The sequence below is a fragment of the Pithys albifrons genome, chromosome 5 (genome assembly GCF_047495875.1).
Source record: "Pithys albifrons albifrons isolate INPA30051 chromosome 5, PitAlb_v1, whole genome shotgun sequence".
NCBI classification, from domain to species: Eukaryota; Metazoa; Chordata; class Aves; order Passeriformes; family Thamnophilidae; genus Pithys; species Pithys albifrons.
The window spans coordinates 9,364,648-9,392,197 of record NC_092462.1 but is presented as its reverse complement, the minus strand read 5'-3'; the positions used below and the strand labels follow the sequence as shown (position 1 = coordinate 9,392,197).

At 37.3% G+C, this 27,550-nt stretch overlaps 1 protein-coding gene across 4 annotated transcripts in view; it reads left to right on the top strand.

Annotated features, from left to right (window-relative positions):
• The window catches only part of LRBA (LPS responsive beige-like anchor protein), a 396,467-nt gene that overhangs the window by 299,336 nt on the left and 69,581 nt on the right, over positions 1–27,550 (top strand). For all 4 annotated transcript variants that reach the window (XM_071555647.1, XM_071555648.1, XM_071555646.1 and 1 more), the window contains one exon: positions 4,053–4,205. In XM_071555647.1, the coding sequence (XP_071411748.1) occupies positions 4,053–4,205 (153 nt within the window). The remainder of the gene's footprint in view (positions 1–4,052; positions 4,206–27,550) is intronic.

Below are 27,550 nucleotides of genomic sequence, written 5' to 3'. Positions count from 1 at the left end.
GACAATTTCGTAGTGAGAAATAACACACACATGGAAGGAAACTTGTGGGTACTTTCCCACAGTCTTGAAAATTATTTCATTGATGTGTGATGAAAAAATGAAATTGGAGTTAATTTAATAGATTAGTATTTATCTTTGAATGCCACTCAAGTCCCCTAACAGAGGAAATAAAGTGTGGCAATAAGAATAAAAACTCAGACTTCCAATATGCATTTTTATTATTCTGTTTGACAGGTTATATATAGGCTTAATGTTGCTTAATGCGATTGTCTAATAATTCAGTTTGAAAATTTGGGATTTTAGAAATGTTTTAATATGATTAGGGATGTGTCATTGTTTCTGGACACCTTTGCAGATCATATAACTCAGCTGGAAAACGCATTATTTATTTTCTAAACAAAAGAATAACATGGCAGTAAAGAAACAAAATATCTTGTATAGTTTTTTTATACATGTTGGCATACATGAAAATAAATTACCAGTGTTAAGCTGACATTCTCTTGATATCACATTTTGTAAAACAATCTTTTCAGTGAAGTTTCTTTAGGAGTCATTGTTTCCATGTGTCACAGGGCAATTTTTGTTAGAGAAAAGTTGTCCTGTAATTATTTGCAGAATTATAGAAACATTTTAATAAGAATCCTGATATGGCTGATTTTCTTTAATTGGTTTTTTGAAATACACCACTGTAAATACTGTGTGTTAGATTCTTGTTAATCTTCACCATGAGTGAATTCCTTCATCAGTTGTAATGAAAAGCAGGGCAAAAGAGTGAAGTATTGCTTAGTATAAGGGTGTCTGTCTCTGCCTCGTAGAGCTGGTGAATTCCAACAGAGAATTTTCAGAAAATAATTTTCAAACATAATTGTGCTAAAGAGCTTCAACAAATCAGGGAGAAAGTTTGTTTTTCTGTGAAATCATATAAACAAAGAGATGTGGGGCAATTTGACCATTTCTGTACATGTGCTGAGTGTGTAAAATTTCAGAAGGGATTCAGTAGAGTTAGAAAAAGGATAAAGGCAACCAAAATTAGTAGTTGGAAGGGAAGACCTCCAGTGGGAACAAGTCTAAAATGACTAGAATCCTTTAGCTTGCAAAAAAAGACCACTGAGGAGGAATGTGATAATATTTGTCTGCAGTATCCAGGTGGACATAAAGAAGAGCAAGGAAGGAACTAAAATTTACTGAGTTTCACAATATGAGTTCTAGAACCATCCACTGGAACTGTTGGGGAGCAGCTTTAGAACAGCCAAAGCAAATCCTGGGAGGATGAAACTTCAGTGTGGAACCTGTGATTATGATTTAAAAATCAGCAGCACAGATAGTTCAAAATAATTTAACTGTAAGAAGCAGACAGAATATCCATGGAAAGACTATTTGCCCTGTGTTAGCTCAGTCCTTGTCTCTGTTCCAGGTGAGATATTAAATGATCCTTCGGTCTGGTCCTGCATCTTCATGTGGTGTTTGTATGAAAACATTTCTAACTCATTCCTCCGCCCATTAAAAACAAGAAAAAAGTGCATTCATTACCTTTTTTAACATTTTCACGTGTCCAGAAAGTTCCATCACTGGTGGAGTTTCACCAGTCAGCATCTGCTGTTTTGTGTTAATCTGTGCACATGATGCAAAGATTTTAAGGAAAAAGAAGACCCCACAAACAGAGTTGAGAAGGACTGCTAAGGACTGCAGTTATCAAATACATGAAGAGTATTTGTAAACCAGATAAAAATTAATATTGTGTTTACAGGTTTTTTGATGTTTTTAAGAAAAACTGTTTTGCTTCAACTAATGTTGTCATTTTCATCGGTATAAAACCATTGAAAATGTGCACTAAATACTACTCATTTCCAGTGGCCCTGGGTGTAAGTTTGCACTCTGTTTTTCCCAGGGATAAATGCTAGCACGTGGTCAGGAGAAGAAAATCACATAATAAAGAAGCTCCTTTTGTATAAATTTATCATTAAGGTGACATTGAAAAACTTGGTGAAAACTCATTTCTGGAGTAATGAAAAGCTTTATAAAAAGTTTCTAATAGTCAAACCAGTAGAAGTTACTGATAATTTTGAAGTTTCCAGGCAGCATATTGTTTCTGTGTAATCTAATGAAAACAATGTGTTTCAGAAAGCCAAATGTTTTCTGATCTTGAAAGAAACTAATGAATAGCGGTACAGATATATGTATTTAAAGAAGAAATAAAAGCATTGCTAACATATGTAATGAGCTTATGTTTTAAGTATTCAGAGTCATGGAATGGTTTCGTATTTATGGCACATGCTGCTATCAAATTAAGAGTCCAGTGCCTCTGCTTTTCTTTGTTAGTCTCTCTCTGTGATAATAAAAACTCCAGTAACTTCAGTGTTACTTTCTTTTTTGCAAACATTTATCCTTGCTACATTCTTCTTCTTTCACTTGTACAATTAAATAGTTTCAAATCTCTTTTTTTATCAAGTACTTGTCAAGCATTTGGCACAGAAGCACGTTTTTACCCTGCCTGGTTAATTAGGGTGACTGTAAACAAAAAGAGGTACAATTCAAAGCCAAGGAGGGTTTCACACAAGGATGGAGGTGATAATAGCTTAATTCCTGCCTGATCTTTCCTGTCTTTGCCCTGGCTACTTCGGATTGACCTTGTGGGCAATCTGATGACCTCACTCTGCACTGAGCCCTTTGGAGAGCAGCTCATGCCATAGCTGGCCCTGAGGGGCTCTCTGGGGCATCACCGACCCACTGACCCGTGGCAGGACTGGGTTGCAGGTCTGACCTGCTGAGTTTCTGGCGGACCTGCATCCTACACCCACTGGAGGTAAAGCCAGTGGGCAGTCTGATTTTTTTTTCTCCTTAGGTGCCATGCAGTTTGCACTTGCTGTATGAAAGACCTATGAAATACACTTCTTGAAGCAATTACACGTATTGACCCTTTCTTTACAAAGGAAGTAAATTCTCTAATTCTGTTGCTCAGTTTTTCTAAGTCCATCAAATTGTCAGGTTTCTTGGGTGTGTTGAAGTCTCAACATCAAGTTCCACAACAAAACCCCTACTTTTAAAATATATTTAAAGCAGAAATATGTTATGTCTTAATCAGCTTTTTGTATAAAGTGTCATGCCAAGACTTTGCAGACATTTTTGTAAAAGTAGGTAAATAAGGTTCTAATCACATTATTTATGTATTCCCAAGTGTAGGGAGGTATCAGTGCTGTGTCCCAGCCCTGTCCAGCACAGGCCTGTTAGAGCAGGGATGATCCCCACAAGGCATTCAGTGCAGACCTTGTAACCATGCCAAAGTCCTTCCTTTTCTCCTCATGTGCGTGAAATTACATGTGATTCTTCCCTGTAATTTATAGACTGGGCACATAATTGAGTTAATGACCTTTCCGTGAAAGAAAAATATTGACCCGATTCAGCTTTTTGGGGATTTTTATGGAACATGTGACATAACTGCAGATATTTTAGAATTTACCAAAAAAACTTTGCTTCTGGGCATTGAACAGTCTTAGGTAATACCCTAAACAGCAAGTTCTTAGACCCTTTACTTTAGAGAGAATAAGAATATAACTGAGTTTTACACCTTAGTAATTAATATCTATGGTGGTAGTTTCACCCAAAATGCAGACTGCCATTTAAATGTGAATTGTAGTTTAAAATGTGAATTGTATCAAAACGTGAAAGAACCAGTTTTCTGTGACTTGTTATCATCATTGGTTTTCTGTAGCTTTCCACTAAATATTATTTGTTCCATGTGATGTTTCATGTGACGTTTCTCTGCATAATATGCAATCAAAAGCAATGTAAAGACATTTTTGTCTCATAGCCTGTTGTGTCTTAGTTCTTTGTCATGTTTAAAGCTGCTAAGGATTTATCATATCTAAAGGTTTAAATTTTTGAAAGTACAAAAGCAGGGATTTCTGCCTTCCAGGGGAAGAGGGGGATGACCATGGGATGATTTTGTATATGCTCTTTGCCTAATGCCATTCTAATCATTATATTTTTAACGTGACACAGTTCATCCTCTTGACAGAATTTATAACATGGCATTGTTTTTCATTTATCTACAGGAATTGATTCCTGAATTTTATTACCTCCCAGAGATATTTGTCAACAGCAACAATTACAATCTGGGAGTGATGGATGATGGAACAGTTGTGTCTGATGTTGAACTTCCACCATGGGCCAAAACCCCGGAAGAATTTGTTCGCATAAACAGACTGGTAAGATGACTGTCTTCTGTTGGCAAGTAACTTTGGGTTTGCAAGATTCTTCTAAAGTAATTTGGATCTCTGCTTGCAGTATATATTTATAATTTATATAGGTCTATGTCTGAAATAATCTGAAGAAATAGATTTACAGGTTTAAGAAGAAAAAAGGCATAGAGTATTGCTCATTCTTTAGAATTGCTCAAAAAAGTTTGACTGGTCTAAATATGCAGATCTTATCCTGTTTGCATATCAGCTCTTGTGGTTCTAAGGAGCTAATAAAATCATCACTTTACAGAAGACTTGAAAAAGCTTGTTTAATCATAAAAATATTTGTCACTCCAATACTTAAATGTAATTTCAGAGGTTTTTAATTTTAGTGTCCATTTAACTCCAAAGGTCAGTGAATGCCTCAGGAAAGAGAAGGCTGTGTTTTGAATCTTCTGTCACCAGTTCCATTTCTTCCATTACAATGATATTTTTCAGACCATTTTTTACAAGAAAATAAAAGGAAATTCTCCTTTACCAGCTTCATTCCCCAAACCTGTATTACTGTTCTCCCTGTTTTGGAAAAATCCAGTTGTTGGGACTGCCTGTCTTCCCTGTGCCTTATGGGCACTGTAATGAATTGTAGAATAACTGTTACATTGTTGGTTTTTCAGCACATTTTCAAAAGCTGTGTGAGGCTCTTCTCAAAATGAAAGAATTCTCCATTGATGACATTCTGAAATAAATAAGAGAAGCTTTTCTTAACAAATCTTTAAAAGTGAGGCTGCAGTTTTCCTATGGTTTTCAGCTGACTAGGAAATACTGAATTATGGCATAGAAACTTTCAGAAACCTTTCAGACACCAAGTTTGTCAGAACAACATCCTGATACTCCTGTGTTAGAAAATCAGAATTGGAAAAGATCTGTTGTCAGTGGAACATCAGAACTCATGTTCATAACATTGCAGAACCTTCACATCAGAAGAAATTACCAGAGTGCTTTATATTGCACTTCTGCTGGTGACATGACACCGTGGTTTTCACAAATGCTCCATGGCCCAGGGCTCTGCAGGCAGTTGTAGGTGCACCATAGTAATCACAAAGCATATGCTGTGAATTTAGTGTTTTCCTTCATACAGAAAGAACCATGAGCAAATTTTAGCTAAATGAGGTCTGAAGCACATAACATTTAGCAGGCCTGCTTGGCAAACCAGATTGAAGCACAGCGTTTGATCTTCCAGTTGTGGTGATAGGTAATGGGTAAGAGGAGTAGCCTGACACTTCTTGGAGCTTGGCGTGTGCTGGTGATTCAGGATAACCCGGAAATGAAAAGCTCTGTTCTTAAGCAGACTTGTCAAAGGCAGATGGTGGCCTTGATCTCTCATGACTGTGGTATTTTAGCTTTTATATAAAACACAGTTTTTATTCTATTAATTACAGTTCTGGCTTTCCACAGTGTGAAGTTATTCTCCGTGTCCCACTTCCTCCTTTCCTAAGATTTTAGCTCCTATTTTTCTTTTCCTCATTTCTAGCCTTGGGCCAGGTTTTTCTCACCCTCACTTCTCTGTATGCTCACACCTACCATTCCCTCATTCTCTCTTCATTTCCCAAGGTCTTTGCTACCAGTGTCTGCCTTTCTTGAAGGTTTCTTTGATATTCCTCACTTGTGCCATATTCTCAGGGTGAACTTTTACAGGACTATGGAGTTTTCAAATATAAATTAGACAGAGCAGTTTTTTTGTTGTTTTAAGGCTTAATGTAATTATAAAAGTAAGAAATAGTTTATCAAGTGATGGTATATTAAAGTGTGCCAGACATCATCCCTTTTGATACCACCGTAGGTCATTGATTGTGTTTCTGTAATTCAGACACCAAGTTTTGGTCAGTCTGGTAGCGTTGAATTCAAACCTCTGTGCCAGTGAATTACATTAACTGCTTCTGTGGGACATAGTTATACATGGTGGTAGTGGCCCTGTTAGTGCTGGTGTGGATGATGCCCTCTGTAATCTGCCCTTTTTCCAGTGGAATAAAACTGAGAAAATTACGTGGAAATACTAAATTGCTTTTTCTTGGTAACTGATCCACTAAGTATTAACATCAGCATCAAATTAGCGTTGTTTAATTTTGAAGTAGAATAGGTGTGTTTAGGGAGAATGCTTAAAGCTCAGATCCTCATTAATACTATGAAGAAAAGCATGTGGCATGGGCTGTTTCACCCTGTTAATATTTCTTTACTGATTCCTAGTTCAGACAAAACAGCGATTACAGTATTTTGAGTGCTCGTTTTGTAAGCACACAGATATTTCTCCCCTTTGCATTTCAGTTTACCTCTTTAAGTCCCCAGATCTTCTAGGACGATTGGAGCTCATGAAATGCATACTACTTTGATCTGTGACCTTTTTGTGGTGCTAATCGGGTTCCTGCTATCATTATCCCTTGCTCATTAATCATATTTCCTGCAGCCCGTCAGGCAGCCAGACAGCCCAGCCCCTGTTCACAGCCTCGTGTTGGCAGCTCTCTGCTTTGCCAGATTATTACAGTGTGATACTTTGGCTTCTCTAGCCAGCCCCACATCAAGCTGTGTGCTACAATTAAAGTCAGCTGGTGCTCAGGTTGAGCAGGGCTGCAGTGCTGCAGCTGTCTGTCTTTCTGGAACGGAGCAGCACGGGGACCAGATGATATGTAGGACAGGGCGTAAGAACAGCTTGTACAGTACTGGGTCAATAGCAGGGGTTCAGAACATTAATTGACAGGCTGATAGCTGATTTAAAAGTGATTTCCAACCTATTTTTAATTCTATAAAGTACATATTTTAATTGAAATAGGTCGTTGCATGTCCTCTGTGTTTGCTGCGAGAGAAAAAGCAGAATGGTGTGTAATTAAAACTGGATTTTGATTGATGGAATGTCGTGATGAGCTAAATGATACCATCAGGATGTCATTCTGAGCAATAGAAAGAACTCCAAAATGCAGCTATTGCATATAGTTGGTACTTTGTACTGTGCAAAGTACCAACTATAATAGCACAAATCAATAGGGGGGTAGGGTATTTTTCTCCGAGACTGTCCATACTTTCATGGTAAAGTGATTGTGTTTTTACCATTCTGAAAACTTATTTTGCACCTCTAAAGCTCTGTATTTAGTACCATAGAATAATTGCTAAGACATCTGAGAGTAGTTTCAGTTTATGCAGGTGCAGTTGACAATAATTCTACCTTTGTATAAATCCATCATTTTATAAATATGTGGATAGTAAGAATTACAGTATTAGCTTAATGAAAGTAAAAAACCTCACCGACTTTTAAATCAGATAAAATGATAATTCCTCTCCCCCAACAAAACAGAAAAATCCCCAATGCAACATCCTGTTTCATCCTTACTTTATTAATTCCAAGTTGTGGTATCTTTGGGTATGTGAGCAAAGAGGAGGATGCAAACTTGACCTGATAGCTAATACAAAGAAAATACCCAGCAACTTTTTGGTTCTCCCATGCTTATCAGAGTCCTGTAGAAAAGAGGAACGGGAAGTAAACTGGGAAGAGGAGAATATAAAGAGATAGAAGTTCAGATGTGGTTTGGATCCAGGAGTCTTAAACAAAAAACCTGCAGCAGTAGTTGTCAGACATGGAAATAGATATATCTTTTGAAACAAAGATTTTTCTGGCATCTTTTCTTGGCTTCACAGTGTTGGTTATGTAAGATGCTCTCCTGTAGAACCATTTTCTGTTAGAAATTTAATTTCATGTGTTGGAGCTAGGGATAATTACCCCCTTAAAGCTGATAGAAATTTTCAATGCCCTTCATATCATGAATGACAAAAAGACCAGGTGCAACCCAAGGAAAAGTCCCATGCTTCCCACTGATAGTTAGGAATAGCTAAAGATCCCAGTAAGGCAGTTTTGTTCTAGATGGTAAAATGATCTATTTTATCCTGTCATTGAAGATTGGATGTCTGAATTGGTAGGAATTAATTTAAAGCTATTAATCAACAGATAATAACTAAATTTCACACAGATTTGATGAGCTTCAGCTTTCTGAGAATTAAATTGCTTTGATAGTAATAAAGTTGTTGAGGTCTGTCAAGACAGCTTTCCACAATATATCTCAATTTAAGTATTTTAATGCTTTATTGCAGAGTTGGTCCTTTCATTATCAGGGATTTATTCATTTCATTCAGTGCTGGGGAAAATGCAAGACAAATTAGAAAAGTGATGAGATTACTGTGCTTGAAAGTTTTGAAATCCAATTTTCAAATAATTGAAAATGTAGTGATTGGAAGCTAGGATGCTTTCTGAGATGAATGTAATGCTTAAATACCTAAAGGTACTATGCACAAAGTAATTGTGGCATGATAAGTAAGGTAGGGCAGTCATTTGCCCTGGTGCAAATTTTAGTGAAGCAAAAGGAATCAGTATTAAGGATCACCAGTTAGTGAGAAAGATCTACAGTGAGAATTAGAGGATCATTACCAGTTGATGTGATTAGCACAGGCAACTCCACTTTACACCAGAAAACACTGAAAAAGCAACATTTCCTGCCAAGCAACACACCAACAATACCCAGAACTGCAGGTTTTGTGAGTTGAAACAAAAATTGGTTTCAACAATGTTGTTACTTTCAGTCTATTAAAACTATTGCAGTTAGTTAAATTGAGGTATTGAAGCAGCTGTCAAAGCAGTGCCTATTACTTAGAATATACTGGATTTTTTGTGTTATCTTAGAAAAATCTCTCCATGGTATTTTTCCTGGTCCCACAGCTGAATATTTGCAAATGTGTTACAGCAAATGCTGTAGAAATAACGTGGATATGAACTATATGAATTAAGGCTCACAAGTGCATGTTACTAGTAATAGATTGCTAGATTTTTAATTGTATATTGCTGGTAATTGCTGACTCATTAAATATATTAAAAATGTTAGAGAGCAGGAAAAAGGGGTAAAATGAAAACCAGGTTAGTCAGCATCATCAGAGTTGTTACCTGTGCAGCACCTACTTTGGAAATCTGGTTTCAGTAGGATTGGATGTAGTCATAAAAAGCTGGAATGCAGATTGATCTGTGTCCACTGCCTGATGAAGAGTTAAAAATAATCTGGAACTTTGCTTTTCCTGGCATATATTTTTATTTCTCTGCTACATGGGTGCATAAAGGTATCAAATAGCTCTGTGTTTAAACATAACTATTGCCAATGAATCTTAAAACACCACACTACGTTCGTTTTATGTTGCTTTCAGGCTGTGACTGTGGAAAAAGGTTTGTGCAGGAAGTAAAGTTCCTTGTATCAGGCAAAATAAACATTTCCATTCACAGAAGTCTCAGAAATGTTACAGTCTAACCCAGAAAGTTGTCAGGAATATTATTCTTCTGCAAAGTTGGGTATGAAAGGTCCAGTCTGCTGGCATATTGGATTTCATGGATGTAAAAGTTTGATATTTTTTAACACCTTTTTTTTCCTCATCTGTGAAAACAAGGCAGTCCTGAGAAGCACAGGGGCTAGAATACAAAAAATCCTGAGTAATTGTAAGCAGTCTTTTGATTTAATTATATCATGTACAGATCTGATGACTAGCATAGAAGGGGAGGGAAATCAGACCTTCATTACCCATTCTGAAGGACCCTTTTCAGATCTCTTATGCAGGTAACTCCAAAATAACATTAGTAATGCCAACATGACCACACACAGGTGAAATCACCGCAGGTGAAAACCTACTCTGTGGGTATTCTAGAGGGAAAATAAAAAGATCATTCAATATAAGACATTTTTGAAAAGTGCAGAGGAATTATTTCTAAAGAAATGTGATATATGGCCTATTAGAAAAGATTCTGAAAATCTGGGAATAAAAAAAAAGTAGACTAATTTTTCTGTGTGTACAATTGACTCTGTGTTTGTAAAAATAACTTATTTTTATTGAAGTGCCATCTAAGAAATATGGCCACAAATTCATGCTTATTTAAATCCCATTCTGTTGGAATGTTGGCTTTATTAATTTTCATGTATGAATTTTTATTGATTTAATTTGTAAAGGAGACTAATATACAGAGAAAGTCAAATTTATTCAAGAATATGAGGGAAGTAATGAAAAGTGAACTGGAACTATGTTTGCTTTTTCATAGAATGTAAGGATGCTGAAAGCATTCAGTTTGGGTTTCATAATACATCAAAGTATGCTAATATTGGAATATGGGGTTTGCATAATATATAGGATGGGACACATTGGAGAGGTGCATCTGTAGGACAAAGGTAATATATAGTAAAATATATGTGATGATGTAAAAAAACTTTTTTTTTTGGCTTTTTAATGAAAACAGTAACCTGGGTTGTATATCATCATTTGCCAGCCAAAAGCATTGATTTAATTTATATCCAATCCAGATATGTAAATAGGAAGAGAAAGCAGAGTTAGTAAAATCTATTCTTTCCATAACAATTCCTTCATTGCATCATCTTTGCAATTCCTGCCATCTTTGTAAATTCTGCATGTGAGTTCCTTCATCAAATTACAACTGAACTCTGGACTTCAAGAATGTAAGCAGAGTAGAATTAATTTTTAAAAAGTCCACACATGCTTGCATTTCAGTAATTTGTGGAAGTGTGATAGATGCCAATCTTCCTGAATAAAGAAAGTTTAATGCGATCCTAGACATTCTGTCTTTGCTGTTGTGGGAAAAAATAGTTTAAAAAGCTGGTATCAAAATTTGCCACACTTCATAATTCAAAAAATTCAAGTTATTAATGAATTCTAGCATAATTCTCTGATTTTTAAAAAACCCATAACGTATCACATTCTAAAAAGTTTAAATGACACAATAATCTTTGTGACGCTACACATTTATATGTGTCTATCTTAGTGAAGTTCGAAACTGAACAAGGTGAGCAGGAATAAAACTAAAAAGTACAAATATTTTAAATGAGAGCAAAATGAAACACAAAATATTAAATAGTAAGAAAAGCCAGGATAAGAGTCAAAAGGAAACAAAGCCTGAACTAAAACTACAAATGTTCAAGAGAGTGATGAGAGATGCAGATTTTCTAATGAGGTAAGAGAATTTACCACAGCCAAGACAAATATTAAAACATGAAGGAGAATGCAATTGGAAAAGATTATAGAGAGCTGAATGATAGCACAGTTTGAGTAGATACAGGTTTGTTGTTGTTGTTTTTTTAAAGGAAAACTAAATTAGGTAAATCTGCTTTTATCCAAAAAAGTTGCTTTGAAGCAATCTAGACAGTTAAATTTGCTTTCAGTTCTTTTGTTGTTTGACATTGTAGAACTGGTGTTTGAAAGCAAGTCCGTGGAGGACATTAAAGTTATTACTGTGTGAAATGAAGTGGGAAACAATTGTGCTGGAGCCACTGCCCCATTGAACAGGTGTTCACTAAATCTGTCTGTCCTCTCTTTGTCTGTTCTCCAAAAGCTGTGCCTGGCCACTCCCTGCAATCCATGTTCTGAGGGATACTGCTGAAAATGTATTAAGAATTATTATTAACATGGAAAAATTTCATCATAAGCTCAATATTGCTAAGGGAGGAAAAAAGTCTGAAAGCAATGGGCAGTTTTTTACTTGGTTTACTGTGTGATTGGAAGTTCCCTTGCAAAGAAATATTCAAGTTGTGTCTCCTGTAAGGTGAATTAATATTGGTCAGAACTTCATACAATGAAAGATATGGTGTTGTTTGTTTTGTTGCAGTGTTTATTTATAGATCATATGTGAAAATATTCTGCCAAACTTGAATTTGGCAAGTAATTCAAAATAAAGTATTTGTAATACGATCAGTGTATAGAAATTTCCATCCTAAGTTTTGGAAAAGAAAGTGAGATTTTGATAATGTTTGTGTACATGGAGCTGTGGAGAAACAAACTGAAAATCTGTGGTCTTCAGCTGAAGAAGGGGAGTGGCTGAGAAAACCTGGCCATCTGTGCCCTGCATGGAAGGAGACAAAGTCAGCTGAGGCTTTGCTTTCAGTGCTTTTCCCTGGCAGGACTCCACTCCTGGGATGAGGAAGAGTAATGCTGCTGAAACCATCTGGGGGACAGAGGAGGCTTATGACAACAATATGGATGTAAGAAGGACTCTCCTCTGAGGAAGGAGGTTCTTCTTCCTGGAAGAGATTAGAAAGAGCATAGTAAAAGCATAGAATGTAATGAATAGTATGAGGATGCATCAGGAAATGACATTCTGTGTTTCATAACATGAGGATGTAACAGTTGTTAGTGAAATGATAAATTTAACTTTGCTACAGGGTAATAATTTTCACAAAGTGTGTAATTAGCCACAGGAATGTAACAATACTCAGGAGGAGCAAGAACAGAAACCAGGAAGGGACATTTATACAAATGAAAAGATACATAGTTTGTTAGATGGTAAAAACCATGTATATGTGACATAGAAGATTTTACATTCAGCCGATAAGACAAGCTTTAGAGGAACATGAGAGAAATAGTACCCATCTCTTCTTGCTCTAATAAACAGAACTATCTTTTTCTTCATCATATTAAATTAATGATTTAATCCTGTACGACAGATCTTCTGACTTTATAGTAAGGAAGATCTGAAGATATAGCTCCAAAAGAGGGTTATTGCAGGGATGTAGATAAGGTAATTTCCACATCTCCCTGTTCCTCACCACATTTAGAATCATAGAATCATAGCATTGATTGGGTTGGAAAAGACCTCCGAGATCATCAAGTCCAACCCTTGGTCCAACTCCAGTCCCTTTACCAGATCATGGCACTCAGCACCACGTCCAATCTGCGTTTAAAAATCTCTAGGGATGGGGAATCCACCACCTCTCTGGGCAGCCCATTCCAATGCCTGATTACTCTCTCTGGAAAGAATTTTTTTCTGCTCTCCAACTTAAATTTCCCCTGGCAGAGTTTGAGCCCATGCCCCCTTGTCCTATTGCTGAGTGCCTGGGAGAAGAGACCAACCCCCACCTGGCTAGAACTTCCCTTCAGGTAGTTCTAGACAGTGATGAGGTCACCTCTGAGCCTCCTCTTCTCCAGGCTAAACAACCCCAGCTCCCTCAGCCTCTCCCCACAGGGCTTGTGCTCCAGTCCCTTCACCAGCCTTGTTGCTCTTCTCTGGACCCGCTCCAGCCCCTCAATATCTTTCCTGAACTGAGGGGCCCAGAACTGAACACAGTACTCAAGGTGTGGCCTCACCAAGGCAGAGTACAGGGGAAGGATCACTGCCCTGGGCCTGCTGGCCACGCTATTTTTGATCCAGGGCAGGATCCCATTGGCCTTCTTGGCCACCTGGGCACACTGTTGGCTCATGCTGAGCTTCCTGTCAATTAGTCCCCCCAGGTCCCTTTCTGCCTGGCTGCTCTCCAGCCACTCTGTGCCCAGCCTGTAGTGCTGCAGGGGGTTGTTGTGGCCAAAGTGCAGACCCACCTGTGTCTTTGTTCAGGAACAAATGTTTGTGAAGCTTTACTTCAAACTGGATAACTGAAATTATATGAAAAACCTTTGTTTCTACTGTAGGTGATTATTTTAAGTGACCTGATTGCAATACTGTTTTACCACTGGTGGCATTGGCACAAATAATGGCAACGTTGGTCACATTGCAGTGCAAGTACAAACATTCTGCAGTGGAAACTTCTGTAAATATTTTCTCTGTCATTTATCTCGTTAAGCAGCAGTGTGGACTTCCAGAGCTAAGAAAGCTGTAGTTAGCCTTACTTTTGGTCCTGGTTTAACTGCATCAGCAGTGTGCTCTGCAGGGAGTATGGAGAAGGGTGGTGTCAGGCTCAGGATGATGATGTGCTTTTGCAAAAGCAGCGGGTGGAAACTGCTGGAAAAGGTTGCTGCACCCCAGCCCATCTGCTGAGCATCAGCCTCCTGCTGCATGTCCCTCACATCTGCCAGTTGTTACTCTTTCATTGGAAGTTCAGGTGTAGCCCTTCTGGTTTAAGGAGAGGCCAGACTGTAGCCCATCAGTAAAGAAGGAGACTGTATTTGGCATAACAAGTGCAGGTTTTTGACAATCCAGGTCGTGCTCACCTGAGTCATAAATGTACTGGGCAGTCAGTGCCCTTGGTCAGATGGTTGGTCCACCCTTAAATAATAAAGGATTGTGAATTTCTATTCCAGTTCCTCTTTTTAAAGCAGTTCAAGCAACCCCAAATCTTAATATTTTTATTCTGCAAGGTACCCCTTCAAGTACGTACTGATCTGTTGAACTGCATTAGTAACATTTGTGAGATATATAGTGAACATGGAACCAAATCCAATTTTAATTTCATTATTTCATTCTCAAATGACTACAAATACCCTGTACTCTGCAATTTGAACCAATATAATGGTTCTACTTTTGAAGATGAGGTAAAGAACCACTAGTAAAACATCAGAGCAAGAGTTTCTCATGCTTCTTTCTCTTGCTCACCTGATCCTTTCCAGGTTAGTTTAATTACTTAATAGAATGTTTTAGCTCTCTCTCTTGGTTCAGTTTGCCTGAACACGTTAGTGAATCCTCATTTGCTGAAGTCTGTGGCAAATCTGAGGTGTAGTATTTTGGGAGAGGGGAACTTAAATGAGGAACAAAGAGCAAGGATATGTTGCATTACTGTGGCTGCTTTGGAGGGTGTATCTATAAAAAATTACATTTAGGTAATTCAAAGAAGGCTCTAGGTAGCTTGGCTTATTTCTCTTTGCAAGTAATTTTCTCCATCTAAAATACTAAAATTTCAAACTCCACCTCCAAAGTATTAATTATATGAAATCTGTCTGTCCCTCAGCATTTTTTTTTCATCTCTTTGGATTTTGTTTAGGCGGACTAGCATTGTTAATAAAAAGCAACAGCTTGTAAAGCAACATTAAAGGTGGCAATAACAGCAAAAGTGTAATTGGCATTCTAAGAGGTCATAAGCAAACAAAAATCTGCATAGATAAGTGAAATAATAAATACTTTTGTGGGGTCCTTTATGTTTTTCCTTGTCCAAATGGAAATGATTTTCTAAGCTACAGTTTAAAAAACTTTGGATCTGATCCAGGTTAGTTGTTAGTGAGACTTGAACTGGGCTGACAAAAACATGAAAGGTTCAGCATCATGCAAGTAGTTTAGAGGAAGTTGATCTAAAGTATTAGGAAACTCAAGTGGTTTTAGGTTTGCAATGTGTAGAATGAAAATAATGGTATAAGCTTCATTTATAATGATTTTTTAAATTAGTAATAAAGCAGACATTGTCCATTATTTAAGGGAAAAACCCCAACAAAAGAAAACATCCCCAAAACAAACCTTTGGGCATGTTGCAAACCACATATTAAAGTGCAAAGTATCCTGTTTTTAAAAATATTGCAGGACAGTCTTTAAGGGCAGTGAAGCCTCCTAATTGTTACTGACATTATCTCTTGCCATCTGCTTTCTGAGGCAGAATAAGAACTTTGTAATGAGGATTAGGACTGGATGATGCTCCAGGAGTTGTTGGAGCGTTTTCATAATAAACCACAGAAAACTGTTTTAGTAACAGGCTTTTAATAATATATTTTCCCTAAACTAATATAAATAACATAAGAATTAAATTTTGCTTCATATTTTGATGAGACTGTTTGATTTATAGTCTGTTACTTTATGAAACCTTCCTTTCAGATACTGAGAGCAGATGAGCAGCCCTGCTGCAGTGACTGTGGATATCCTCCCTTCAGCCTGATGCAAGCACGTCATGCAGACACACCCTTGGGCTGTGTGTGCACCACAATTAAGCCATGAGTGAAATCCAGTCCAAAGCTGCATGCAAACTTAGCTCACATCCAGAGCTTTTCCTAAGCCCAGTTTTACTGCTGGCGTGGACAGATTCGAGCTATTCACAGATTTTTAGCAGACTGTATTCCTTTCTGGCTTTACTGTTGTTTACTGAACTGTGTACCAGTGGCAGTGGTTTAGAATAAGTTTAGAAGAGAGCAATATTTAGATTTATTCTTTTGGATTTGGATGTTTCTCTCCCAAATACAGAGAGAAGTTCCCTTTGTATTGTTATGACAGTGAGTGACCACTTAATGAGAACTTTTGCTTTGGAATTTGTCCTGTTTGACCTTGTACCCAAGGTGTGAGTAGTGTGGTGCTGTTTTAGCTACCATTTTGATATGTGTCAGAAGACTGACATGAGCTGGGCTGTGCACTAGAAAGGAAGAAATTCCATGTATTCAGGATCAGTTTTGCTTCTGGCTCCATCAGCACAGCCACATTAGCTCAGTTTTATTTCCACTACTATAGATTCTGCTGATTGTGATTAGTTTTGCACACCTTTCTAATGCAGCCTGGATAAACATTATCCTCAGTTTGGCTGAGCTGGGGATGGCCAGGAGTGCTGAGCATCAGATAAAACCTCCTGGCAAGCTGGGTCTCACCAGATGGCCATCTCTGTCACATGTCACTTTTGTCACTTCCCTAACAAGAGTAAGTCCCAGGGCAGGAGCAAAGTAAGGAGTGTATTCCAGTGGTATTCCCTGAAGTGGGGTTCTTAGAATGGATGCTTCTTTCCTAGTCACACATTTTCACTCAAAGTTGTGCCTTGTTGCTGCTCCTTTTGTCCTGAAGATGTTACGAGAAGTGAGAGGTTAAGAAAATAAAAAAAAAATCTATAGTGGTCCTTAAAATTTGTGTTTGCCAAGGGCCATTTATTGACTACAGTGTAATGGTGCATTTCGGAGTTTCCTGCCCAAAGATCCCTTTCTGCAAAGAGGTTAGAAAAGGTAGTGGCACATGAATAGTGACAGAGGAGCTTGTGACAGAAAGCTGAGAGGGATACAAGCAGAGGAGCAGAGAATTTCACCAGAAATTAATGAGAACCTGCACAGAGGAATCAATAGATATGGTCACATATGTTGAGTTTTTCTGGCTTTTTTTAATGTTACACTATCTGTAAATACAAAAATGACAGGGATATGGGTGGATTGATAAATTAAGGCAGCTTTGCAGTCTCTAGTGATTACAGGGAGATCCCAATTCAGAAACTTAAAATGAAATCTATTTGATATCTCCCTGAAATTTTAGGTTCGTATATTAGGTATGAAGTGTGTAGCAAATGTAGTGACAGCAAGAAGATTAACACAGCTCCTTTGGTCTCTACAAATGACTCACTCTTGAAGTGTCTTCTTCCTAAAGAAGAGCAAATTTTTCTTGGTAACATTTATGTATGAGAAATGTAAATGTGGCTATTAATTTTAGCAAGTAAATTTTGGACATAAAATGTGTCACAATGGCATAAAAAGCTGGGATTTTATTCTCAGGAAAAACCTTTATGTAATCTTAAAAACACAGTGTCTGTTGCAGCCTCTTACATGTTCTGTTGGTGTGAAAACACCAAGAGTAATAATCATAGTCTTTCATAGCTGAAAAACTAAAGCCACCCTGCCAAAGTCTAGGACTTAATTTGTAGGTCCCATGTAGTTTGATTATACAAGTAATACGTCCTGAATGCAAAGATGAATGTTGCCTCTTCTTTTATTTTCCTCTAAAATTCTATTTTGTATTTAAAATGTGAGGATCTGTGAAATTCAAATTCTTATTTTCAGAAGACAGTTGTTTTTCTGTGATCCTTTGACGTGTAAAATCAGAGTGGTCTTCATGAACAGAAAAGGTGACTGAAAGACATGGCATTTTTAATATGTTGTTTGGGAACAGAACTGCCCCTTTCACTTATCTGATCACTTCATGCATGTTAGCTTTCTATCTTCCAAGCAGTGGGGTGTAAGCAAATTTCAGGAATTTTTAATGTTCTTGGAGTTGGCTGTACATTTGTGACCCAAGGATTAGCAGATAGAGGGTAATACCCCTTAATTTGGGGTCATGAATGCTCAGCAGTCACATGCTGACCTTACAGCCATTACATGTCTGAATTCACATCCCTCACTTGTTTGCTCTGGTAGCTGAAGGGCCTTCCCACAAAGGCAGCAGTAAGAAAACATTAGGAAAGTGTATTTTGGTTCTGAATTCTTTCTGAACTGTGGTCCTACACCACCTACTGCTTTGTGGGTTTTAATGAGTTTAGAAACCAGCTGAGGATTCCACAGAGAGACATCTTCCTGCACTATGTCATACAATAAAGGGGCCCTTTTTTGTCTTTTTATAAGGTTTATGGAATAAGTACTTGAAAAACCAAATGAAACTATACCTGTGTCCCATGGATACATTTCCCTTCAGCTTATGCCTCAGCACATAATACCTCACTAAATGATCACAAGCTGCTACTTTTATGCTGACTTTATTCAGTCTAGAAGACCAACAGGGCTCATTTAATACATTACTCTGTTTCTTCTCCATACGGTGGCATTTCTGTAGCTTCAAACCCTGTTTATTGCACACTGAACTCTCTTCTGAAAAAAACCATCCTACATGGCCTTTTCTTTCATACTCAGTAGTATCTGGATCATCCACAGGCATTACTCAGCTTTCTTGTATGGAACCTTCATGTGATGAGGCAAATGTGTTATTTCTGTGATACTAAGTATGGGTGTCTATTTTAAAAGTATTAGGAGGTGACATTTTTCAGAGTGTTAGGCATTCTGCAAATTCTGAAAGAAAAGACAGAATGTTGGGCTTATTTTGGGTCTGTTCTCATTTGCTTTGCCATTCAGCCCAGCAAACAGTTGTGTTTGTATAACTGGATATCAAGAATGAGAGTCTATAAATAGTGTGGCAGGGCAGAAGCCACTTGAGTCAATGCTGGCAGCTGAAACCTCAACAAATCTTACCTTGACCATGAAATACTGTGAAAATAACCTCAGAACTAACCACAGTTTGAGAAAACTTTGTATCAAATTAGATACCCCCCCAAAACAGGGATTGCTAATGAGTACTTCTGACAAGGTTGATGTAATTAGATTGAAATTCAAATGACAGTCTTGTAGCAGGGATGAAATCCAGCTTTCCAGGAAAAGCTGAGTTTAACAACAAATCAAAAATCTTTTCTCTTTTAAATATCTTGAAAAATAACCACTCTGTTTGTGAAGAGTAGACATGAAATTCTTCTGTTGTTTCATTGTCCCAATGTGCAAAAGATGGAGGGTCTCTGATATAGGTCTTACCAGTTTTCCCATGACACATAAAAATAGACTCTGGATTTTCAACATTATTTATTTTTTTGTGAACATGAAGATAAAGATTTGTTTATCTGTGCCCATTATGACTATTTGGCATTTCATTAAATGATAGGGAAAGGCAAGTTTGCTCTGAAGGCAAATGTGCTAAGAAAGTGCATTACCAAAAAACTGACATACATATTGCTGAGGATTTTAAAGTCATCTTTACTCTTAGATAGGATTTTTTTCTTAAACTGAGGTGAGCTACTCAATATACATAAGCTTTTTCTCTAATGGGTTAGAAGTACAAGGAAATAAAATATATGTAAATATGTCTGTGTAGATTTGGGGGTGGGGGGGATGTTAAGGAATATGTGAGGCTGGTTTGTTTTGATGGAATAAGGTGGGAAAGAACTCATTACATGTTTTCAAAAATTTCAGGAGAGACCAAAAATTCCTTTTTAGGTATGGTTGGGGATGGTTTTTTTGCAATAGTCTATGTAAAGGCTTTTGATTTTTCCTTAGAAAAATCTGGAATTTATCACTCAGAATAAGTCATGTACAACAGGACAAAAGAGTGTACTCTTAGACTTATGCTGTCGTGTTTTCTTGGATGAAATCTGATTTTGTTTTGTAGAAGTGGTCAATAGGCTTCTGTTAACAGCCACAAACCCTGACAGAGCAAGGAACTGAGAAAACATAATGAATCTGCCAGACCCCACCTACAAAGGTGAACGTTCCACCAGAAATCACATTACCCTGGAATTCCTGATCATTTCAGACTTGCAGTTTTGCTGCGAAAATTCTTCACCTGCAGCAGTTAAGAGGTCAAAACTATTGTAAAAGTTCCAAGGTCTGCTTGTGCTGCACCAGGAAAGATCTATGGCACTGACTTGCCACCAGGCTTTTTTCTGGGACCCCATAAAATTTTCCATTGAGGGTACATTTTCCTGGGTAGCAAATTTAAGCAGAGTGACAGTAAGCCAAGATTTCCTTAATTACCCTTTGTGGTCTCTTAGAAGTGTTCCATAGACCAAAGGTATCTGCAAACCACAGGTTGAGAACCACTGATTTAAGGAAGTGGCAGCAGTTAATTGTTCATGTGTCATTGCTAAAAGGAGCATCAATTCAGTCTTGTGAGGAACTGTCTTTTTGCTGTGACCAGAGATTATGGGTTTGTGGTGGTATAATTGTTAGTCTAATAGAGGTAACTGAGGTTAACAGCAGGGATAAGTAAATATCATGGAATTATTTCCTGCCTTTAATCCTGGTGAGATAGCAAATATATGAACAAATCCCAACAAGCCTCCAAATTTATTATGCCCTGAAGGGGGGTATTTGAGCTTTACTGATATGAGGCAGATTTCATGCCAGATAAGCCCTAGTAAACATAACTTTCAGGTGATAGTTTGTTTTCAGAGGATTATCCCATTAAAACTTGTGCAGGGTTTGGATGCAGAGCTGTAGGAGCTTTTATTAACTGTCATAATTCTAAAGATTGTACTTGTTGATACTGAATATGGACGTGTGTGACATACTTGCTTTGGTTGGTTGAAAAATAGTGCCTATTGTAAATCGTGAATGAGTCTGTGGTCTGCAAAAACAGCTGCAATGAATTGTAAGGTATGTGTTGTGCATGCTCATTTTCCAAACAATTTTTGAGTTGTTTCAGCTCAGAAGCTGTTTAGAGGGACAAAAAAAAAAAAAGAAAAAAATTTAAAAAAAAAAGGCCTTTGAAAAAACAGGTCTTTTACTGAATAAAAATGAGTTTATGAAATTGGAGAGGAACATGTGGTTATGTTTGATAGCTTTATTCCTTCAGCAAAATGCTGAGAGTGACTAAAAAATAAAAAGAGTAGGTAGATACAAGTGACTGGTAGATACATCCCTAACTTTTGCAGTCACATAGGTGACATGATGCTGGCAGTGCCTCTGGGCACAGGCTAAATACTGATTTGTTTGGGACAGGGAGTCGTGGCTCTTACAGCCCAGCAGGATGGCAGAGGGTGCTGTGCCATCCCCCGGGTTAAGCAGTCACGGTCCCGGACACGGAGCTCCCAGACAGCCATGCAGGAAGTAAATTCAGCTGGATTAGTGCAGAACGAGAAGTAAATGATCTTGCAGGTGAATCTTTACTTGAGTTGATTCTTGCTGCTGTAGAGTTAAGTGGTTGTAACTCCTCTGGGGTGAGATTTGGGTCCCAGGAAGGCAGCACAGCACCCAGTGGAGCTCAGTGCTCCTTCAGACATTGCGGAGGATAATAAGAACAATGGTGGCATGTAATTTACTCCAAAGCATTTCATTACTTAGATGGCTGTGGAGTGACCCAATCCAACTGGTATGCAGGTGGTGAGCTGGTAGTTTGGAAGCAGATGCAGTTTTATAATGCAGGTTTCAGTTCATATACTGGAATGACTTAAAACAGCTATATTTTTTTTCCTAGCAAGCTATAAATGAGTCCTTGGTTTGCAGTTGTATTCAATTATTTTAACCCTATTTACAATGTATTCTATTGTAAAGCCATGACCTTTGATCTCCAGAATGGGTGCATGTCTTTTGTGGGAAGCAGGAAGTCTTGGGGCAAGTGACACTTGCAGTGCAGTTTATTTTACTTAGACTTTGATTCCCCCCCGTCCCCCCCTGTTTCTAGAACTGAAGACAAATTTCTGTTTCTATTGGATTATAAACAGGTTCTGGATATCTTCAGCTGCTGCATAGTGCAGTGATATTTTAATTTGCTGGGTAGACATGTTTACTGTGTACTGTGTGGTTTATGAGTGTTACCATAAATGAGGTAATCTTGCATCTTGGTTTCCATGTGTGAAACATTACATGAGCTAATGCAGCTGCGCCGCTGCTCGCTGGGTATTAGGAGACTTTATTTGGACGTAAAGTTTAGACTGAGCTACTTTAAATATTTGTGCTAAAACTGGTAGTGCTGCTTTTTTGGATGTGTTTTATATGACACTGACGGATGCCAAATTTCACAAAGCAATGTAAGACTGTACATTGTGCTTTGTACCCTGTTGTTCTCAATAATGGAGATTCCAGAGTGAAATAAAATTAATGACAATTTTTTTAATTTATGTTCAGTTGGTGTTTCAGGGACTGGTTCATATTAAGTATACATAGGAACAGTAGCTTCCTAGCATACTGCAGCAGTCCTAAAAACATACACATTCTCTCCAAAACCTGGATTTGGAATCTGAACTGACACATGTGGGCTGTGAGAAAACAGAAAGCTGATTTCTGCTCTGTGTTTGAAGAAATAAGTAAAGATTTTTGCTGTAGTTTAGTTTTACCCACCAAAATCCTTAATCATTATATTTTTTAAAAGTCTATCATTTTAGCATCTAGGGCTGTAGTCTTTTTACTTAATTAAAAATTCTGCACATTTTCAGTTTATGTAGCTTGTTAGGAAGGTGTAACACACAGTAAGCTATAAAATATGTCAGTGTATTTTGCTAACTCTGGTATTAACACTTGCATGTAATTTCTTGAGTTGAACTTAATTTATGTTCTCTTTTATAAGGCAGAATAAGGGACATCTGTGAAGTACATTTAAAAAGACACTAAAATTATTTCCTAGTATGAAGTACTTAGAAATGAGCACTAAAGAAACAGGTATATATATATATATATATATTTTATAAGCAACATTAAAAGGGCCTCACCCTGCTGAGAACATATTCTGAAGATCTCCAACATCACCTTGTGCTTTTCTCAAAATAGATTGGAAATTATTGCTATGTGGAAGTTCATCTTTAAAGCAGTTACCTGGAGAAAGCAACCAGTTATTGCCAAAACCTGCTTGTCTACGTATGTGTGTCCTTCGCTTCTTACTCCTCATGCCCTAACAGTGACTTCAGCTTCTCCCAGATATTCCTTATGACACCTCTTTGCCAGTGAACTGGCCAGTGTGCTGTGCATCTGCTGCCTCACCAAACACAGTGACATGGGTATTTTGGGGATGTATGGCCTGGATTTCTCTTGGTGGGGGTGTTTCTGTGCCCCTCTTGCCTTTCCTGACCGTGGATTTTCTGAAAAGCTGTACAAATGTAATTATCTTTGAGGCTTTCACTCATCTTTCAAATCTACTTGAAATAAGCCAGACATTTCCATGGCACTAAGGGAGACACGGACAAATAGGTGAACTGAGAAGATACTGAGTCTCAAAGGCTTATTTCCTTAGGGGAGAGATTTAAAAATGAAATCTTAATTCAGTATTTTAAGTCCTTATGGTTCCTATGTAAGCTCAACTCAGCACACAAACTTTAAACTAACAAATCATTCTTAGGAGTTTTACAACTGGATTTTAACCAGTACTTGAATCTTCCTTTGATGTCTACTTTTTTTTGTTTCCTAATTTTATTTTTTTACCTCTGTGATGGATATTATGGATAATCTTGTTTGTGTGTAAATTATACTTTAGTTTCTTACAGTAATTTTTCTCCTTATATGTATTAGTCATTATGATGTGTTTAATCACAGGAAAGTGGAGTCTTTTCGTGTAGTCAGAAACAAAATGACTGTATGTCATGGTTTTGATTTTCTTTTGCCAAAATCCAAACTTAGAAATTTTCTAAAGGAGAAGTCTTTGGGATTAGGTATTAAAAAAGGACAGCCTTGCTATACATATGGAATTAATGAAGTCCCTTATAAAAAAAGAAACAAGTTTATGAAATCTAACTGTTGGTAATATTTGCATTTTATACCCCTCTGTGTGCAGAGGTTAACGTAAGGCTCAACGTAAACTTAGTTGCTTGTTTTCATATTTTTATTAATTATGTGCGTTTTACTGGCTGTATTAAACAGTTTGTTTCCCCTGAGTGGTCCAGCAGCTGTAAGGCCTTTGAAAACGTTTGTTAGTGGACGTCTCACTCAATATAATGTGAGCCCCCCACTGTTTTATGTAGAGGGATCTTTAGATTATATAGTCAAGTTAGTCCACAATCCCTTTTTACTTGCAGTTTCCAGTCAACCTTTTCTTTGAGGTTTTTGCATTCTTTAATCTCCAGCCTTTCTCACTTTAAATTTTGCCATAGTTTGTGTTTTTCCTTAAGCTGTTGCTCTTGAAATTGTTACCTTTTTTCAGGAGTTGAAGCTTTTATCATTTATCAGTTTCCAAAGCAGTTTTTAAATTCTGTGGATGGATGGTTGAAAATGTGAACTGTAGTGTCATCATCTCATGGCAATGAAATCACTGGAAAACAAACACCGAAACACGAGGCAGCTGATGAGGTTTCTGTCCATAACTAAGGCACAACCTTTAAGAAATCTCTTTTCTACAAGCACCTTTATTTTTCTTCTTGTGCATAGAGTGTGATACTGAATTTCTTACATATATCCACAGCTCAGAACCAGTAGGATAATTGTAATACTTCAAAATGGACACAAGTTGATTTTAAGAACCTTTTGCATTTTAGTATTTTTAGTCCTCCAATGTCCAGGAAAATACTTTTCCAACATCTTAACTTTAGGGGCAGAAACATATATAGTGATGTCAAATATGGAGCAACACAATTTTAATTGTCATTATGTTGTGATATAATAATGGCTTTTCCCACATACACACTTCCATTTTTGCAGGTAAAATATTTTTATCTTCCTCTATATCTGTGTGGTGTGTGTGTGTGTACATGCTAAGCTGAACATTCTTCTCGTGAGTTTTTAGTATTGCCAATAATCATACACTCAAAATTTCCTTTCAGCTCATAACAATAGGGCTTTTCATAGGTAATATGAAGGATAAATCAGTAATTATGCATTTAATTGGCTAATAAATCGTGGCACATTTCCCTTATTTTCTGTAGTGCTGTGCTAAATCTTTCTAATGTGGCCTGGTGTATTTTTGTAAAAAAGAAAACTAAACTGCTTGTTTAGAGCATGTTCACTGCATGTACAGTGCATGAGTGACATAAATATGTAAAGCCTTCCAAAGTGTTTACTGTGTTATATGAGAAATCCCCATGATTACATACCTGGGGATTGTATAAATGTACATTTTAAAGGAGGTATTGAAGTTCTGGATTTTACACTGTATCATGTCTATATTTAGCATGTAAATAGCAAGGGGGGAGTTTGCTCAAGCTAAAACAAAGTTACAGAAAACCCTGCAGTAGGACTTTTTGAAATATATGCACTTATGATTCTAATTGTTACAGTATCAATGCTCAGATTTTTACAATTAAGTCTGTTAGTTCTCAAAGTGGCTATTTAGTTGTGGTGGTTTTTTTTTTAAAGCTGAATGGGAGATTTATTTAAATGCTTTAAAATTTGAGTAAAGTTTTAGGTAGCAGAATCTCTGCCTGTCATTTCCATCAACACTGCAGGTTACAATACTTCCTTTCCTTATGAGTTAGGGCATGGGGTCATTTTGATACATTTGTTCCCATTTAGAAGTTGAATTTTTCCAAAAATCATAAATGAATAAAACAACATTGCCACAATTCAGTGCTGAATAAGACCAGGTTAGATACAAAAGAATTAAATGTAGGTATAAGACAGACCTTTTTCTAAATCACTTCTTGCCTGTGGAAAGGCACTGGCCATTTTATTGTTTGCCTGCATGTGAGGAAACTGGAGAGGATGGTTGTTAGAATGAAAAATAGGATTAGCATAACTGATCTGCAAGAATTTAAGTCATGAGTGATATTAAATTATATGCTTATCAAATTCTGTCCTCTCAGTGGCAAGGCCATTTATGTGACGTCACTGAAAGTTTTCCTTGGTTACACTTTCAGAACAGTTAAACAGAATTTCAAGATTCCTCCATTTTTGTACATGTATGCAAACCAGATTTAACTGGATTTTGAGTTTTTGTGAGAAGGGCAATACTGAATGTACTTTCTGGTAATTCCAGTCCAGTATTCTGAATACTTTCATCTGTAACCTCAGAAGGGTTGTGGACAGTGCCCACTGCTCTCTTGGCCATTGTGTGCATTAGGGCAAATACTGACTCTCTCTAAAAGGTTTCTGAGTAAGATGGAATTTTTCTGAGTGTGTAATCCCATGTCTCCTGATCCCTGGAATAACTCTAAATACTACTGTAATGGAAGTTGGTTTTGAGAGAGAAATAAAAAGGGTTTTCTAAACCTTTACAATTAATTGTTTTATAAAGGAATTTGCCACACTTTGTAGGTGGAATAAAAATAGGAAGATTTACATTAATATAGAACAATGTTTCCAAACACATTTTAGTATGTGTGCATGCTAAGAGAAGTGGTAGAACATACTCTATTACTACATTTCATTAAAAAAAAAATCCACCTGTGTGGGGTGGCTGCATAAATGTCCATTATTTTGATGTTTTGTGTAATTATAAAATGTCCAGTTGAATTTACTTACATCCTGAGGGGGGAAAAAGGTATTTAGTGAATTGGGGGTATTCTAAGCTGAGGAATTAACAAATGGTTTCTAGCATTACATTAATAAACATTAGGAATATTCTGCATTAAGGTTGCTGTACTCAAGCCAAAGCAGTGAGCCATCCCCTGTGCCACTCTCCAAATTAAATACAGCAGGAACTCTATAGCAGCAGTCAAAGAAGTTCATTTTACTTTGGATGGGTTTGTAGCAAGCAAGCATACCCTGTCTAATCCTTGTGGGGCAACAATTCTCTTGTCAGCTTGTGACAGAACACACTTGTTTCAAATATGGCTATTTATGATTAATCCAGGGATTTCTTGTAACAATAATGAAGTAGAGAAGTTCTTTCCAAGGAGTGCTACCTGGTTTTCCTTTGATTCTCAAGGTCTTCTTAATAATTTCCTTTAAACCCTGTGCTAGTTGGAGAACAGACACAGAACTGAATCTGGAACTGAAACCCAAACATTTGATTAAACAAAATGACAACTTCCTGAATCTTTCCCACAAGAGTGTAAAGGAAGACAATTTCCCCACATTCAGTTATCACACACACCATGATGGAAATACGTGGCTTCAGTAATTTATGAGTGGGGCAAAAATGGATATTTCTATTCAGAAATTCAGTCCAGCACAGCCATATTCCTCCTAGTGAGCAGTTTGATGAATAACTGTTTCCCATTTAACCCCTGTGCCAATCCTGAAACTGTCCTGTCACTGCCAGATTATCTTCTAGGGGCATAATGTTATATTGTGTTGTATTCTCTTACAAAACAACAGAAGAGAATGTGAAGAGAGTGGGAGTCAATCACTAAGATACACATTTGAAGCAAAGGTCGTACCTGTTTGTTGATTGACAACACTACAGTAACATTTATAGGCAGTACACTCTTACATTCTGATTGTATTTGTGGTTCTTTTTCTGCACTTGTGAGTTAGAAGTTCCTGGCAAAGCTGAATATACAAAATAAATATAAACCACACTGCAA